The 17,648-nt window shown below is 37.5% G+C and overlaps 2 protein-coding genes and 1 long non-coding RNA gene across 4 annotated transcripts; 1 reads left to right on the top strand and 2 right to left on the bottom strand.

Moving 5' to 3' along the window:
- Positions 1-1,554: 1,554 nt before the first annotated feature.
- LOC139658211 (tumor necrosis factor receptor superfamily member 14-like) lies at positions 1,555-5,445 on the bottom strand. Of its 2 annotated transcripts, XM_071536287.1 has the most exons (7): positions 4,817-5,445; positions 4,588-4,680; positions 2,786-2,911; positions 2,436-2,594; positions 2,190-2,274; positions 1,743-1,885; positions 1,555-1,574 (listed from the first exon to the last, which is right to left on the bottom strand). In XM_071536287.1, the coding sequence occupies exons 1-7, from the start codon at positions 4,842-4,844 to the stop codon at positions 1,564-1,566; spliced, it is 645 nt and encodes a 214-aa protein (XP_071392388.1). In that variant the 5' UTR covers positions 4,845-5,445; the 3' UTR covers positions 1,555-1,563. The 2 variants fall into 2 exon arrangements, with proteins under 2 accessions (XP_071392388.1, XP_071392396.1); XM_071536295.1 differs by lacking the exon at positions 1,555-1,574 and having other exon boundaries at positions 1,738-1,885.
- Positions 5,446-6,206: 761 nt separating this feature from the next.
- Positions 6,207-11,265, bottom strand: LOC139657981 (uncharacterized). Its single transcript, XR_011696187.1, has 4 exons — positions 11,092-11,265; positions 8,533-8,593; positions 8,154-8,198; positions 6,207-6,401 (listed from the first exon to the last, which is right to left on the bottom strand). It is a non-coding gene; the product is annotated as an uncharacterized lncRNA (long non-coding RNA).
- Positions 11,266-11,383: 118 nt separating this feature from the next.
- Positions 11,384-17,355, top strand: LOC139658194 (tumor necrosis factor receptor superfamily member 14-like). Its single transcript, XM_071536263.1, has 8 exons — positions 11,384-11,558; positions 11,695-11,787; positions 11,998-12,123; positions 15,249-15,407; positions 15,557-15,605; positions 16,020-16,150; positions 16,339-16,370; positions 16,494-17,355. Exons 1-8 carry the CDS (start codon positions 11,516-11,518, stop codon positions 16,545-16,547), a joined length of 687 nt encoding a protein of 228 aa, XP_071392364.1. The 5' UTR covers positions 11,384-11,515; the 3' UTR covers positions 16,548-17,355.
- Positions 17,356-17,648: the final 293 nt, after the last annotated feature.

The following is a 17,648-nucleotide window of genomic DNA, read 5'->3' as shown; positions in this document are numbered from 1 at the left end:
TTTATAGCAAGTGCATCCTGCATTTAAAGTCACAATGAAACCACATTTTGAGAGCATCTTGATTCCTTAATGTGAAGCATCTCCTATTGATCTGTAATGGGTTTCATTGGCTGGAATTTTTATGTACACCTCATGGAAGTCAAAGTAATGAGATTTAAATGTGAAAATACAATAAAATATTTTGACAGAATGGCCTGAATAGGGGAGAAATCATTTTTCATTTCAGTGTGACTTTAAAGCACAATCATAAAATTCTATTACATGAACAGCAGTGTCTCTAGTTTTAATTCTAACCTTCAAACCTTCATTAGATAGCAGGGTGAAAAAGAGGGCAAGAGGGGGGTTTGGTACATAAGAGGGGCCCCTTCAGACAGGTGAGGTGACACTAAACTAAAGTGGGGCCCTTGCATTTCAGGCAGCTCCCCTGTAAAAAAGCTATGCAATAGCTGCTATGTTTAGATATAACCATGTTTTTTCCTGACAGAAATTATTCAGTTTTGTCCAAATTAAGGTCGACCAATGTGTAGTTTCTAAAAGTTACATTTCACTTGAATAAATAACACACATGCTTTGCAGAAGTGCTGTACATCACAAGATAGACACACATGATAAAAGTCTCTGATGGATGAAAGGTGCAGGAGGCCCCCATTAAAATAATAAAGCAGATTATTTAACATCACCTGCTGGTTGAAGAATAAACCTGCAGACAGTCTGGAGGTTATTGCTCTAGTCTTATTGCATTAAGCATGTACATTTGTTACAAATGCATTGCTGCTTTGCCAGCTCCATCTGTCATCATGATTTCAAGTAAAGAAAAAAAGGCAATAATCTGATAAAAAAAAAAAAGTAGAAAATGTTAGTAAATTACATTTACAAAGTGCAATTCACATTTTGCAGTGTTTTACCAAAAACACTACAGCTACATTGGGCAGGCTTACCAAACAATTTTACTTGTCTTGACATTAAGTAAAATTAATTATTACAAATGTTAGTGCAACAAAAAATCATATTATATATGAATATATAGAGTATTTAATACAAATTAGGGGGTAGTTCAGGCAGAGTGGTGCTGTGTTCACGCTTTTGCTGATGTTAAGTAATTAAGTGATCGAAACTGAGCCTGATGCCAACATAAAATCTAGTTATTCTCAATAAAAAAGGTTCATATTCAATACATGAGATTTTACGTGAACTAAGCACCAGTGAGCCCACAATGAGTAAAGCTGAGGAGTCAAAATTAATCTATTGGCAAAACTTGCCCTGCTGAGCGTTCCTGATGACCCACTTCCTCCACTGGCAACTATGTAGAAAAAACAAGACAACAAAATAAAAATGATAATAAATATATATATGTGTATATGACATTGAAGGTATTCACAAAATATTAAAACATCTCTACACAGGCAGCATCTCATATAATACAACCTGATACTGGTGTTACCGTGAAGATATATATCTGAACATTAATTTTTATATTGAAGGTAAAAGCTTTTTCACAGCATTTAGAGGAAATATATTAATCAGTCATACCTTCTCAGCTGTCCATCGTCTGCCAGAAAACCATTAAACAACACCTGGTGTTACCATAAACAGTTAGTGAGCTGTAGATTATTTTGCTGAGTACAGTAAAGGCAAATACATGAAAAATGGAAGCAGAAATAAGTAGAACCTTAATTGTATTCAATGTTATGTATTAGACAGATATAAGACAAATTAGGTAGTGATGCAAAGCAGGCACTAACCTTTGATAACAAGCCCAACAAATACTAGCGATAATAACAACACGGGCGGTATTGTATAGTAATGATGTCTTGATGCAGCATTTCCACAGACAACATCTTTATTTGGGCTTCCCTCTTCAGTCTTTACTTGTGCTTCTGAACAACTGTGGGATAAGCAAAGTGACAGATTGTTTTAGTACTTTGTTTTGCATTTGAAACAGGGACTCTATAGAAATGTCTTGATAAATGCAAAATATCATCAGAAATGGGTAATGTCACATTTAAAATATGAGCTTTAAACAATTATTGGGACTCAGATACCCAGAAGGAGATGCTTTGGGTGGGACACTGGTGATCAACAAGCCTATCAACCCTCTGCAGATATGTTATGGTCATGTTGTGCTGTGGGACAGTAAAAATCTTACTGAATGCATTTCTAAGGTAATTCCTTAATAAATGATGACCTACATTGTCCAGGCAGTGCAGTTCACTCCATACTGTGAATAATATCCTCGCTGACAGTCTTCACACTCTGTATCAGTTGTCTTGGTTCCTAAGAGAAAGAAGTGACAGACAACTGAAGTTTATCATGCAAGGACCCAAACATCCAGAACCATTTCCAAGTAGCATTAAAGCATTCATCAGACTGGTAAATCAGTATGTTGATCACTAATGTCTTAACTGTCACAATGGTCTAATGTTGGCTTTTCTTACCAAGAGCTTTAATCCTCTGACCAGGTGCACAGTGGGAATGTTTCTCTGCAAAACTGCACCCTGAACCATCTGAGTAGCTTTTGCAGAAATATCCGTCTGAAACGCCACACACTGTGTTGGTTATTCGTGTGCACTCCTGTTGGGTAAACAGACCTTGACCTGAAAAACAGAAACAAAAACCGTTTGGATTTCAAGCCTTGACAGGATGGAAAGGATGCTTTGTACTGTGAAGTACGTCACATTAACTGAGCTGATCAAAATGCAACTGAACATGGATGTTGTTAATGGTGAGTAAATCGGAGGATAGCAATGTTTCTTCAATGTAATAAACTAGGCTTGTTATTGAATACCTGAACCACAGGAACTGCAAGGTAGACAGCTTGTCAGGCCGTTGGGCTTGTTCATGTAGGAGCCCGTTCGACAAGGAGCACACCCTGTGCTCGACTCAAATGTACAGTCTTTTCGGACAACCGTACCTGTTAAAGACAGAATCACATTATCATCCAGATTATGTAGTACTTTAGCAATTCCACTCTTTCCCTTTTACAATGCTGTTAGCTATGCTGCCTTCCAGAGCTCTACGCTGCCTTCCAGAGCTCCTCATAAGCTCCTAATTCTGAGTTTAGAAAACTTGTCAAGCATTCAAGTGCTTTTGGTTGGATATAACAACAAAGTGGTCCCTGCAACTAAAGTCTTTTTTTTTTGGTCTCTGCAGCAGAATAGAAAATGTGCATCAGCTATGCAACTGATGTTTTTTATACTGGAGGAAGAAGCACAGAGATTCCAAAGTCATTGCAACCAGGATCAGCTCTTGATATTCCGGTGTTAATGGAAAAAGCTGTGACATAAGACCTTCTGTTGCAGATAACCTCTGTGAAAAACATCCAAGGTTTATTTAAGCAAAGTACACACAAATCAGAAATATTAACATCAAGAGCTAAAAATGTACATCGTTGTGATGAGCAGCTTTTGTGAAAAACAACTCTGTTTCAGGCCTGGACCAGGTCAGTCACTATGGTAACGGCTATGCTCACGCCACGGCAAAATTGCATGAGGAGAGCACATGCATGAAGGTTAATGCCCACTTTGCAACCAATCACAATGCATTATGGATAAGATGCATTACTTGGGTATGTCCCAAAGCTCCAAAAACCATTCCTCCTTCCCTCCACTACCTCCTCCTTTCCACCATGACCCGGAAATTGATGTTGGTGCCACCATGTTGCTTGCTTTTCTAATAGTGGAGTTAAGGGAAGCTGCTCCTGAAGTCTCCTTTGGCCAAAGTGTATCCTTCCCAAGAAGCATTTTCAAATTTAGGGGGAGTGACCACACCCAGAATATGACATCACTGACAAAAAAAGAAGGTAAACATAACAATATAAGCGGGATTATGATATGTAAGAGAGACCTATAACAATATCAAACAAACACACTGCAGGAGTTTGTTGGAACTGGGCCACTAAGAAAATGTATTCACCAGTATAGACTGAGGAAAAAAGTTCATCTATGAATGTGTACTAAGACTACATAGACCGACTGTACAGCCCATCTTAATCATAAAATGAACACCAGCAGGATGGCAGGTCAAATATGACTACGACACTCATATGTCATTGCACTGGGTGTGGATATTAGCTTAGGAGAGGAGTGGTCGTGAGGAACGGGAGTGAAGGGGTAGTGGAGTGCTGACTTGCTTCCTCGGCCCTCAAAAAGGGTTGATCTCACTTGAGTTATCACAGTGGCACTTTGGATGATTGGGGGGGGGGGGCGGGGCATATTGAAATAACCGTTTTCAGCAAGGTAGTCAGTTTGGTCACGTTTACGGAGCACGTTAGCGTTACCAAACGGACTACCTCCCATAAACGCTAACATTCAGCCTTTACATGTATTTTTTAGTGGGAAATTCCTCTTCAAGTTGAGCTAGTAACGTTAACTAATGCAGAGGGGAACTTGAACATGGCTGCTGTGTTATGCTTCACAGCCAAGGAGGTTCTATATTAACTGGAGACTGAACGGAAAAATGGCCGCCCATTCATTTGAACGTAAGCTGCTCACCCAGCGCATCAAGGAGGTTCTTCACAGCGCGTCTCTCTCGACCACAATGGCGATTTCAGTTAACGTTAGCTAACTGTGTAGCTTCGTTTGTTCCTACCTTCTTGGCACATCGGACAGCATTGTCGGTCAGTTGTTTCGTATTCCTGAGGTCGACAGCACAGACCCGGAACTGCGAAGACTGCGGCAGATCCTACCAGAACAAGGAGTAATGTTTACAGTTAGTTCAGTGTAAAACTAGCCTGCTGCTCAACCATGTTAGCCGCCCAAAGATATTTTAAATTGTCTACCGAAGACACTTGACTGTAACTACGTTGTAACTAACTTACCGAAGACGACAAACACGTGATACAACATACCACGTAACTTATTCTAAACATTCTGTCAAACAAATTGTTTTTTTTAAAACTTGATATGCTAACTGTACATTTGCCATATTAAGTTTTAAATCTTCATCTTCGTCATCTTCATTGGTCAACATCATCGTCTTCTTCATCTTCTTCTTCTGCATGATGTTTGTTGGCAGTTGGGTTACCAGCTTTGTCCATTACCGCCACCCACCGGAGTTTTAAGACAGCGTCAACTCTGTCAACTTCGGCTGTTTGTTTTTTAAAAGTATTTTTATTATTATTACACAAACATCATATACATACATGTATATCAAGGTAAAGCAATACAAAAAGTAATAAAAATAATAAAATAGTTGCAAAGATCAGGGGGAGCAAAACTCAAATTTACCAACGGTAAACCAAATGAAATACTAAAGGCTTTGCATTGATCGAGAGTCCTTTTCGCTTTGTTATTTTTTAGTCTATGTAAAGTGTCAATAAAGTGGACACTTTTCTATTTTGAGTTACTTTATGTTCGGTTTCTTCTTTATGAACATAAACTTGTCCACATAGATCAAACAAGTTCAAAATAAAAAGTATCTTTTACTCAATGTGCTTATTTTCATAAAAAAAAAAAAGATATCCTTTTTCTCTAGGCAAATCATAACTTCCAAAAAAAAAATACTCTGTATCCAACCAGAATTAGTTAGTTCAAAGTTAACAACCATATGAATGTTACACATAGTTTAAATCTCAAGAGACCCAAGGGAACTGCATCAAAGACAATGGCTTTTTTTTTTAATCGCCGTAATTCCAAACCTTTTGATGTTTACAGTTAACGTTAATTCAGTGTAAAACTAGCCGGCTACTCAACCATGTTATCAGCAGGGGTTGTAGCCAATTCAGTGGTCTGTCCACGGCATGGATGTATTAAACTGAACACTGAGTTTTTTATATAGTTTTTCTGTTGCTGTATAAAATTGTTAATAAAATTGTTTTTACATTTTCATATTGTGTAGTGTCTTTCATTCCAAATTGTATATGTTGTTTAATGAAATACTAAAAATAATAATAAAAAAAAACATAAAACCAACCAAAAATGCACTTTTGTTTTGTTATTGCATCCAAAAAATTAAAAAACCTAAAGGGAAAAAGTGATATGTACAAAGTTCTATTTCTCAGCCATGATGTGTGTGTGTGCGTCTTTTTTAATCCAAAAAAATTTGAGTGTTTGTTTTTGTATGTTTTTACATGTTTTTACATGTTGTGCATTTGTCTGAGTTTGTGTTGTTAGTGATTGGTCTTGTGTTCCCACTCTAGGCCTGCACCTTGACGTGGTGAGTGGGCTTTAAACCAAGACAGGCCTTGCATAATCAGTCTGAAACTGGAACGAGAACATGAATGGTTCCATGAGGATGTTATTTTCCTCTTCATCCAGGCCATCATACAACCGTAGTTCTTTAAGGGTTGTTATGCGGTCTTCCCTGTCCATCCCAATTACACTAGGGAGGGAAACGGTGCCTTTAAATGTTTGTTTGCACCACCTTGCTGCCTCTAGGGTGTCCCTCAGAAGAACATCTGCTTCCTTGAAGAAAAAGGAAGAATAAAGATTAAGGGTGTTTTCACACTTGGTCCCTTTCAGCCCTCCAAACGAACTCAGAGCGATTAGTCAGCATTTTTTGCGCATATGTGAACACTCCAAAAGAACTCAGACCCCTCTGAAACGAACCGTACTCAGACCACGAGGAGGTCTGAGTACGGTTCGCTTACCCTGTGCATTGTGAACACAAAGCGCTCCAGGTTCACTTCGCCCTTTGCCATTGTATTTTAGCCCTCTAGCCTTGCCGTAGTCAAATCACATGCGCACATGCACATGCGCTGGGTCGCTCGAAAAAACAAATAGACGTAACCATGGCAACCATGGTAACGCTAGCAAGACTAGTGGACGAGGAGTAGTTTGGTCCGAGGATGGAACTACTGCACTTCTCCAGATATGAGGTTTTCCTCCAATTTTCAGTTCATATGAAAGCGAGGGGCTTCATTAGGACCGCACTGCAGTGCCGCGTGAAAGTAAAAAAAAAACCAAAAACTACGTCAAAAGTACTTTACCACATGCGATCAAATGAGAAAAAGCGGAGAATCCTCTGAAATAAAAGACACATCTCTCTCTCTCTCCCTCTCTCTCGCCCTCTCTCTCTCTCCCTCTCTCTCAATGTATTTAATCTACTTTTATTGGCATGAAATTCAATGTAATTAAACTAGTTTTAGAATCAGAATCAGAATAAAGTTTATTGCCAAGTATAAGTTTTCACAGTACAAGGAATTTGCTTTGGTATGGAGGTGCATACAATAAACATAAAAATAATAAAATAAAATAAAAATAATAAAATAAAATAAAAATAATAATAATACAATTAAAATATAATAAAAAATATAATAATAAATAATAAATAAAAATATGTACAAATATATATGTGCAATATAACAATATAACAATATAACTGTTTTTTCAAGTGAATGAAATGTACAGTTTGTACAGGTATGTGCAATTTTTTTTTTCAAAGAATGTGCAAAGGTATGGGGGGGGGGGATAAGGGACTGTGTCAGTGGGGGTCCCGGGCCTTGTTGATGAGGCCAGCTGCAGACGGGAAGAAACTGTTCTTGTGGCGTGAGGTTTTGGTCCTGATGGACCGCAGCCTCCTGCCAGAGGGGAGCGTTTCAAATAGTTTGTGTCCAGGGTGAGAGGGGTCGGCCACAATCTTTCTTGCTCGCCTCAGGGTCCTGGAGGCGTACAGGCATGAAGTACAATTGATTATGTCAGAGGTTTTGTGATAATCGAGGATGATGGTAAAAGTAATAAATGAATAGCAAATAAGTAATAACAGTAGGCTAATAATAATACATAACAGTAAATACATAGGCTACATAGCAGTAAAGGTCTGAGCTCCAGAGGAACTACTATAGTGTGAGCAGAAAGAGGACTGAGGCCCCATCAGAGCTGAAGTGAACCAGAAAGAGAACTGAGTCCTCTTTCAAATTAACTGACAATGTGACCGCAAAAAGAACTGAGTCCTTTGTCTGTTGGTCCACTTTTTGGTCCACTTTAACAGGACTGAGTTCGGTTAAGGAAAAGAGCAGAATAGCCCTTTACCTGATTCAGGGAAAAGGAAAGGGAAGTGGGGTAGGAGAGGAGATAAATGAGACACAGAGGAGGAGTGAGAGGCTTCTCTTACACTCTCCCCTTTAACTCTCAGAAAATCACACAATCGGGTGGGTATCCCAAAAAACCTTATATCCACTAGTGATGAGATAACTTCATAATTCAGGCTATACATACCTTGGTGAAATCACATTGTGCTTCCATTACAATGTACAGAGGGTACTGTAAGTTAAGAAATAGTAGGTTGTTAAGTTTATGATAGTTATGATAATGACAACAACAATAATAATGATAATAGTAATAATAATAATAATAATACCCCCCCCCCCCCCCCCCCAAAGAAGTCACAACATGTCAGAAAATAGGACTAATGTAAAATAGGACTAATATAATATATACTGAATAGCCAGCATCTTACCATCAAAACAAACACCCTACAGTTGTTTGAGAAACCTTGCTTTGGTAGGCCCTGTGGTGTGAACAAGGTACAATTTTCAATAAAGGAATGACAATCAAATGGTACGGTTCAGTGGAAAAATTCAAAGAAATATCTAACCTGAACATCATCCACACCAAAAGTCCTCCAAGGTCCACGGGACAAGATCTGAGCAATGTTTCTGTGAACACAGTGTATGTGGAAAGTAACCAAAAAGTACAATTCAACAGCTTTTTATACTCCAACATACATAACAGCTTTGAACACGGTTGGAACTGAATTAGCCCAGAGGCTTGAACTGAATTTTTTTTTGTCATAATGGGTTCAAAGAGAACTGCCCCACTGATAAATATTATCTATGGTTCTGTTTCTATCTGTTTAAAGCACCAAATGGGAAATTATGTATCATACATGTATGTAAGTACATACATACTTTACATATTACATATTTTAGTTTAAATAAAACAGAGCCATAGATTTTTTTTTTAAAAATGCACAAGTGGTCTAAAACTGAACTACCACTATCCAGATGGGATGAAACCAGGTGCCCTAAAAATGAATGGTTGGGTGCAACTTTCATCTCTCCAGCCAGTGCCACAGAGGGGATCTAGAAAGAAAATCTCCCTAGCTTGTGGCCTCAGTATCTGTTAAATGTGTTCAAATATGAACAGACACATTTTGACTTACAACTTTCAAACCTATGACTTTAAAGTTGTAGGATTTATACTGAAAAACTAGAGGTAGTGGTATATATATAGTATACAGTGGTGGAAGAAATACTGAGATCTTTTACTTAAGTAAAAGTAGCAATTCAACAATGTAAAGATACTCCATTACAAGTAAAAGTCCTGCATTCAAAATCTTACTTTAGTAAAAGTACATAAGTATTGGCAGCAAAATGTACTTAGAGTATCAAAGTAAACATACTCATTATGCAAACTGTCCCCATTTAGAGTTATATTTTTCATAAATTATTGGAATATTAATACTGATTTATTGACATACATGTACATGTAAGCAGCACTTTAAAGTTGTCAACGTGAAGCTAATCTTAACAATTTAGCTATACTTTTGGGTAGTCTAATCTATAACAATGCTATTTTATAGTTATTTTATAAAGATGATCAAATGTTTAAATATAATATAACAATTTTAAATATAAAATATTGATCTTAAAAGTAACTAGTAACTATAGCTGTGAAATAAATGTAATGGAGTAAAAAGTACAATATTTCCCTCTAAAATGTAGTGGAGTATAAAAACACTGCAGCAGACAGGTGCACTGCAATTAGTGAGAGGCCGACATAAAACCACATTGAATAAGAACACTTTGTGATCAGAGACACAGAAATCCTTAGTCTCAGTGATATCAGGGCTGAGACCACTGTACAGTACTAAATCAAGGGTGTGGCCCAGCATGCCTAGGTACCTGTACTGCTTGAGTGAGGTTAAAAGACTCAACAGTATTCATAAATCGGTAAAAATGTCTGAGTAGTCCTGTCATAACATTAATTCTGTTTTTTTAAATTTATATATTTAATTTACTTGATTCATATTTTATTTATTTTTATTTTATTTCATACCTTATTTGTAACCATCTCACTCATACTTGGAATACCACCTCTGTTGCTATATTACTGTATAGCTCATTAGCATAATAACGTCTGATTAACTATACACTTTTAATATTTTTTTGCATAACAGGCTGTTAACCACTATTTTTATTTATCATTAGGGGCCGGGCAGCTCCTATTGTTTTTCACAATTACTTCTTCTTCCTACAAGGAAATCTGCCTTGCCATGCATGAAAATAAACCAAACTTTGCACATAGGTCCAGTCCCATGCCAAACTTACTCAACTGGCTTTGGGGGTCAATAGTCCTGATGGTGGCGCTACAGCAACCGTCTACAGTTTAAAACTTTGGAAATTCATAACAAATCAGTCGTACGTGCTACAGCTTTGCAACTTTCACCAAAATGTAGGCCCAAGTGAGCAGAAAGGTTCAGATGCTTCTAACTGGCAGGAATTATGAAGTCCATCACTCTGTTTTTTTCAAAAACTGTAAAACTAATTAAACCTATCTCCTCCCACATTTTTTGCTCAATGCATTGCTACACTGCATCTTCAGACTGTCCTCCACAACCAATCCAGCCAGATTTTTGAATTATCAAAAATTGAGCCCACAGTGCATCAACATGTTTTACTGTAAACAGTACTGTAAACAGCTACTGCAGATTCTCGCTAAATAAATCTCCAATGTTCATGAAAATAAATGCCAAAACTTTCCAGTCATGGTAGATGAAGTGTGTAAAAATTCAGAATTGTATCTCAAAAACTGAAGTTTTTGACAGTATTTTGAATTCTGCCCTCATGTAAACTATTGCAGTCAATGGAAATAGAGCATCTTTAAACATCAGTTTTTGGCTTATGGAGCAATCAATCTTTGTAAAAATAAATTACAGACATCTCTATGTTGTCTAGATGAAGTATGCAAATTCTCAGAATTTTGTCTTGAATACTGAATATTTGACACTAGTTTGAAATCTACCTGTAAATGCATGGACAGCTGTTATCCTGCACCCTGGTGGTTGGTTAAGTCATAGTGTGAAGCCACCTCCAATTTTCCCATGTCTCAGGTAGCTCAACATGATCAAGGGTAACTTGATACTTTTATTTACCTGTTGCCATGGTGAATCGTAGTATCAGAGCTCTATGATGGCTTTTTATTGCCGTCACGCACGCGCATAACTCAGGGTGAACATACTCGGGGTTGATTGAACAAACTCAGATCAGCTGTTCTGGAACCGAAAACACAAGAGTTTCCTATCTCGTCTAGAGTCCGAGTTTGTTGAACCTGCTCATATAAGGTTAGGTGAGGTTGTGCTGAAAAACATGGAGCACGGCCCCGCGTTTGACTCCGCCCACATTGAGCACCGCCCCGCTGCCTCTGCACACTGCAGTCAGGGCTACTTGGGGGGAATACCTGGCCACGCCACACAGGTAGTCTGCCAGAACCTACAGAAGAAGCGTTTGATTATTTGAAACCTAAGATGGCATATAGCGAATCAATTTTTCTTGGCAGCAATATGTCCTGACACAGTCATGTATCATGAGGCGTGTCACGTATTGACATTTCTCGTCCTCGGTAAGTAGCTAGCCACCACGCGCAGCCAAGTGTCTACGCAACAAAATCTTAAATACCTTTGGTGGCTAACAGTTAAGCAACAGGCTAGTATTACACTGAGCTAACTGTTAACACTAACAACTCTTTGTTCTGGTAGGAGCTATCGTTATCTTCGCAGTCCCTGGTATGTGCTGTGGATATGCGGAATACGAAACAGCTGATGGAGAGTGTTGCCCGATGTGCCAAGCAGGTAAGCTAGCTAACGTTAGCAACAAATGGGTGTAGTCCTGTTTACAGCGTATTGTAGCTACGCAGTTAACTGAATTCGCCATTTCGGCCGTGAGAGACGCCCTGTAAAAACATAACACAAGCCATGTTCATGTTAGTGTGCGGTCTGACGTAGCCCCAATTACTAAAGTACTAGATAATGTGGATGATAATGTGATATTGTCTTGAACAGGCTCGGTTGTCAGAAAACCCTGCACGTCGGACTCCAGCACAGCGTGTGGTATTTGTGGTAGCGGTTCCTACATGGACACGCCCAACGGTCTGCCAAGCTGCTTCACCTGCCGTTCCTGTAATCCAGGTATTTTAAAACTGTCCTCTAGTTCAGTGGTTCCCAACCTTTTTCTTAAGGGACCCCTATTTTACCATTGTATACACTGACGACCCCCACCGCCCCCCACCCACATACAATTACAAAAAAGGGGAAAAAGTAGCCTACTTCTTTTGAAATATCTTTATGTATATTTCATTATATTCATTGCATAAAAAAACAATAACAGCACAGAACAATTAACTGTACAATGAACCTAAATAGTGAACTTAATACCCGCAGGAAGTTTGTGTAAAATTAGCAATTTGTATAAAATTCTGAACAGATCATTTCCTGTGGATATTGCAATGTATCAGACGATTTTTCCTTAAATTTTTAGGAACACAATTCTATGTGTTATGATTTTCTTTTAACGCTTGGCCATTTTTCCATCAGCTCTTTGTTTTTACTATGTACTTACAGGACCAGGTAATTTAGCTGGCTTGCTCTGCTAGCTTAGCTCTGTGAACACTGGTGGTGTTCACGTCTACACACGCCCTTATCCTCGTGAGATTTCTTTAAAAGTTTATATCTTTATTTTTTTCAAAAAAAATAAACTTCTAAAATAACTCTTAAATTTAGTTATCTTCTTCACAGAAATGAATTAAATGCTGAGACATGTATATTTTATACATATAAAAATTCAAAAACACCCTTAAAATCAAGAGGGCTTCGTGACCCCCCCATGGAGCTTTGGCGCCCCCTAGTGGGGGTCTGGACCCCCAGGCTGGGAACCACTGCTCTAGTTTACTCACCATTAACAGCATCCATGTTCAGTTGCATGTTAATCAGCCCAGTTAAGTGGATTAGGTATTGTTCAAACTCCACATTCAGATATAATGCAAATTAATATGGCTTTGCTTGTTTTTTGGTTTGCTTTGCAAACGTACATACTCAATGAAAGATGATTCAAATCCTTTTCTCAATTGTTTTTTTTTCAATTTGGCACACACATAATAATATTAATAATACATTTTATTTGTAGAGTGCTTTTCAGGGTACTCAAAGACACTTTACATAAGTTAAAAACAACACAATAAAAACATAACACACAATTACTATTACAATTATTACAGAGCAGCAGTTGATTTTAACAAAATTGTAACTTATAGAATTGGTTGACACTGTTCGTGCGCACCCATCACAGTACATTTTTCTGGAAGGTGAACCAATTCTAAAAGAAATTTAGTGATCCTGTGATGTTTCTGTCTACAGCCCATCCAAGCCAAACAATGTTTTCATTCAAGAGTTTGCTGATTTGCTATCTTATTTTATGTCAAAATATGACTATTCTTAATTTGGTGATTTTAACATCCATGTCTGCTGCCCTACTCAAGACATTTTTTACTGATTTATGAATAATGTTGAGTATTTTAACCTCACTCATGCTAAGGGCCACACCCTTGATTTAGTACTGTACAGTGGTCTTAGCCCCGATATCATTGAGACTAGGGGTGGGCGATATGAACTCAAATTGATATCACAGTATTTTCCACTGTCTGGACTGTATCAGTATTATATCATGGTATTCATTATATTTTAATATTTAAGAATATTTTAAAATTTAATAATTATTATATTTTAATATTTAATAATACAATTAATACAGACAATATTATGCATCTTAAATGCTTTTATTGTGCAAATGTTTTCTTTCTCCAGCTGAGAAGCAAAGGTAGGCTATAGGCCATGAAAAATATGAAAAAAACAGAACATTTTAAATAGTGCAAGTATGTATGTAAAGAATGGCCTCTAAATTGACGTTTGCATTAAAAAAAAACTCCAGTTAGCTGCATAGAAAAGTTTCTCAGACATAGGTTTAATTGTGGTGCACCACCACAAAATCAAAAGTTGATCAATATATAGAAATTGATCTATACTATACTTTAACTTGCGACAGGGCTACTGCTGCCATGTTTTTGAAACCCCCTGCTCCTGGTCGAACGCCACGCAAAAAAGCATCTAGGAAAAAAACACCTGAAGAAAAAAAAATAGGGTGCAGACGACTAAGAGAAAAAGAGCCTTCTTACCTCATTGGTTAGAGCGGTGGCCGTGGCTAGGCTATGATAAAGAAAACGGCCAAGTCTGCTGTAAACTGTCACAGATCCACGCCCGCATACGCTAACAAATGAGTCTAGGTGGAAAAGTTGTGACAGTAAGGTTGAATACAAAGTTTGTAGCGAGCTAGCCAAACAGAGCTAACACTTAGCTTCCCTTGCAGTTACCACACACGTGAGCCCAAGATAACATTACCCTGTCAGTGGCTAATGTTAGCTTGGTAAACACTGCCACCTAGTGATTTTTTTAGGCTAATGTTACATAGCGCCAGACTTCTAGTGAACAGGGAATCAGTTGACTTGATCCTAATTGTCTACTAGGCTAAATACATCTCCCCAAAATAGTTATACAACAGTTACTTATTTATGCCCATGTTATTATTTTGGTCTATTTTTTTTTTTAGAGTTTATAATAGTTCTAACCATCATTGGACACATATATCCAGTGATAAGAACCCTTACATAAGGTGAAAATAAATTTCATAATATCAAAATAAAATCAAAATCAAAATAATGCTGAAACAACAAATTATTTCACGGCCAGTGGCTTTAATGGCAGGGCCAGTAAATTTGGAAAGTTACTGGCCCTGAGAGCCAGTGGAAAATTTTGCTCATTGTCCATTGCTGGGGCCTGGCTCCCAGCTATATAACAAACATGCTGACCCCATATGAGCCAGTGCACCTTAGATCCTCAGGTGGGGCCCTTGCTGCTTTTGCCATCAGGGCCCCTTGGCTTTGGAATGACCTGCCTGAGGAATCAGTGGCTTCCTTTAAATCACTTTATCCTTAGTATTTATTTTCCTGTTCTCCTGTTTCACATTGTGCCATTTTCAAATTAATTTTGAGTATTCTGCTTTTTATTTTGGCTGCCAAAGCACTTTGTAAATTCTGTTTTTAAAGGTGCTATATAAAGGTATGCTGATAACAATTCAGAAATGGTCTGAAGTCATGTTGTGCCAATGAGCAAGGCCACTTTAAGTGAATTTGAATAGATTTGGGTCCTTTCCATCCTGTCAAGGATTGAAATCCAAATTGTTTGTTTGTGTTTCTGTTTTTTAGGTAAAGGTCTGTTTACCCAACAGGAGTGCACACGAACAACCAACACAGTGTGTGGTGTTTTAGACGGATATTTCTGCACAATCTACTCACATTATTCAGGGTGCAGTTTTGCAGAGAAACATTCCCACTGTGCACCTGGTCAGAGGATTAAAGCTCTTGGTAAGAAAAGCCAACATTAGACCATTGTGACAGTTAAGACATTAGTGATCAACATACTGATGAATGCTTTTAATGCTACTTGGAAATGGTTCTGGATGTTTGGGTCCTTGCATGATAAACTTCAGTTGTCTGTCACTTCTTTCTCTTAGGAACCAAGACAACTAATACAGAGTGTGAAGACTGTCAGTCAGGCTATTGGTATGTATGGTATGGCGTGAATTGCACTGTCAATGTAGGTCGTCATTTATTAAGGAATTACTTTAGAAGTACATTAAGTACGATTTTTACTGAGCCATAGCACGAAATGACCATAATATACACTGCCTGTCTGAAGTTTGGACACACCTGATTGAATGTACTATGTTTTTCATGATCTTAAAGCCAATTCTGATCTAAAGGCTTATGCTCAAATGCTTGAAATGAGTTCCTTAGACAATCCTGCCTTTCCATCAAGGCAAAGAATCTGAAATATAAGATAGTTTTGATTTGTTTAACACTTTTTTTTTTGGCCAGTGCATAATTCCATTTGTGTTATTTCCTAGTTTTGATGTCTGTAACAGTAAAACATAAGAAAACTAAAGAAAAATGTGGTGTGCTTTGCTTATCCAACAGCTTTTCAGACGATAAAGATGAAGAGGGAAGGCCAAGCATAGATGTCTGTGGAAATGCATCAAGACATCATTACTATACAATACTGCCAGTGTCCATATCACTAGTCTTCATTTTTGTGCTTGTTATTAAAGGTTAGTGCCTGCTTTGCATCACTACCCAATTTGTCTAATATCTGTCTAATATATAACATCTTATAACATTATGGTTCTACTTTTTCTGCTGCCATTTTTCTCCTATTTGCCTTTATTGGACAGCAAATGAATCTACACTACAGGTCACTAACTGTTAATAGTAATACCTTCATTGGTTTGTACAACAGGTTGTCTGGATTTCTGGCAGACGAGTTCCAAGGTATGAATTTATTTCCTCTAAACACTCAGTTTTAAGCTTTTACCTTCAATAAATAATGAATGTTCCAATACTTTTTCGCCATGGTAACATCTAACAACATATTCTTTTGTTTTTTCTACATAGTTACTATCGGAGGAAGTGGAATCACTCAGCAGTGCAAGTTTTGAATTGAGTTGAATTGAGTGAGCACCTTCACGTAATAACTCCAGTATTGTATATGAATGTTTTGATTGAGTTAAATAGATGTTATTTTGGTGTCGGGCTCTTTTCTCCAGACAGGCACAAACCAGATCTCTAAGGTTTTTGAATGAATTGCCTGCAAGTTTATTCTTCAACCAGCAGGTGGTGTTAAATAGTCTACTTTTATTATTTTAGTGGGGGCCTCTTGCACATTTTTTGTCTTGCACAGTTTTCTACAAAGCATGTCTGTTCTTTGTTAAACAGTATCAACTTAAAGGAAGTAAGACACTGTATTGTGAAAATGTAACTTTATAACTATGAATGTATACACTGGTCGAGCCTAATTTGAACAGATTTTTATAGCTCTTTTCCAAGGGGCGCTGCTAGAAATTCAAGGGCTCTGACTTTAAATGCGGAATGCACTAGCTATAAAATAAATTATGAAATCATTTATTATTTGCTGAAATGGATGAAGGGGAGCTTAATCTGTTTAATCTTGATTATCGTTACATTATTATTATCTATGCTCTTGAAAAAGCTACAAATCTAACCAAGATGAAATAACTGATTCTGGTAAATTTATTGACCTGTTACGGAAGTGCTGAATTGCTCAGTAAATATTAATGTGTGTGACAGCGAGTGTGAGTGGTTATGAGTATGGGTGTGTGTGCATATTAAAAGGATGGGGAAGCATTACAATACTACACTGTATTTTATTTACTGTTTGAACTTGATCTGTTGTTTGTCCATGTATTGCACCTTGATGTCCTAATTTTCCCTGTTGAGATAATAAAATGTATCTTACCTGTTACTAAAGCATTATGTCATATCATATAATCATTCACCAGCTCAAACTGAAGGTATTATCTCTTTTGTTAAGGTAGAAAAGGTCAGATAGTCCACACCAGGTTTACTTATTCACTCTGCTCCTGTATGTAGGACTGTCCTTGAATTTGGTTTTTATTATATGACATATTTTTTCAATGTCCTGTCAGAATAGCTTAATGTATAGTAATAGAACACAATAGGTCAGGCTAAGTTTAGACTGGACTTTGGAATTGGGTGAAAAACATTTGAAACATATTCACAAACAGGGAC

The sequence above is a fragment of the Centroberyx affinis genome, unplaced genomic scaffold (genome assembly GCF_046629955.1).
Source record: "Centroberyx affinis isolate AG114_WGS23_722 - 3 ecotype Tasmania unplaced genomic scaffold, CSIRO-AGI_Caff_v1 ptg000185l_1, whole genome shotgun sequence".
Taxonomy (NCBI): Eukaryota; Metazoa; Chordata; class Actinopteri; order Beryciformes; family Berycidae; genus Centroberyx; species Centroberyx affinis.
Note: the sequence above shows the minus strand (reverse complement) of the source record. Positions and strands in the feature narration are given on the sequence as shown.

What these genes read in the sequence shown, in the direction of transcription:
- LOC139658211 (XM_071536287.1), bottom strand. Translation starts at nt 4,844, where the DNA reads ATGTTGTATCACGTGTTTGTCGTCTTCG. An exon ending in TCAGAGGATTAAAGCTCTTG is followed by an intron (nt 2,275 to 2,435) that starts GTAAGAAAAGCC and finishes TCTTTCTCTTAG; the next exon opens with GAACCAAGACAACTGATACA. An exon ending in AACTGCACTGCCTGGACAAT is followed by an intron (nt 1,886 to 2,189) that starts GTAGGTCATCAT and finishes CTTATCCCACAG; the next exon opens with TTGTTCAGAAGCACAAGTAA.
- LOC139658194 (XM_071536263.1), top strand. Translation starts at nt 11,516, where the DNA reads ATGTATCATGAGGCGTGTCACGTATTGACATTTCTCGTCCTCG. An exon ending in ATTGACATTTCTCGTCCTCG is followed by an intron (nt 11,559 to 11,694) that starts GTAAGTAGCTAG and finishes TTGTTCTGGTAG; the next exon opens with GAGCTATCGTTATCTTCGCA. An exon ending in TTTTGTGCTTGTTATTAAAG is followed by an intron (nt 16,151 to 16,338) that starts GTTAGTGCCTGC and finishes TTTGTACAACAG; the next exon opens with GTTGTCTGGATTTCTGGCAG.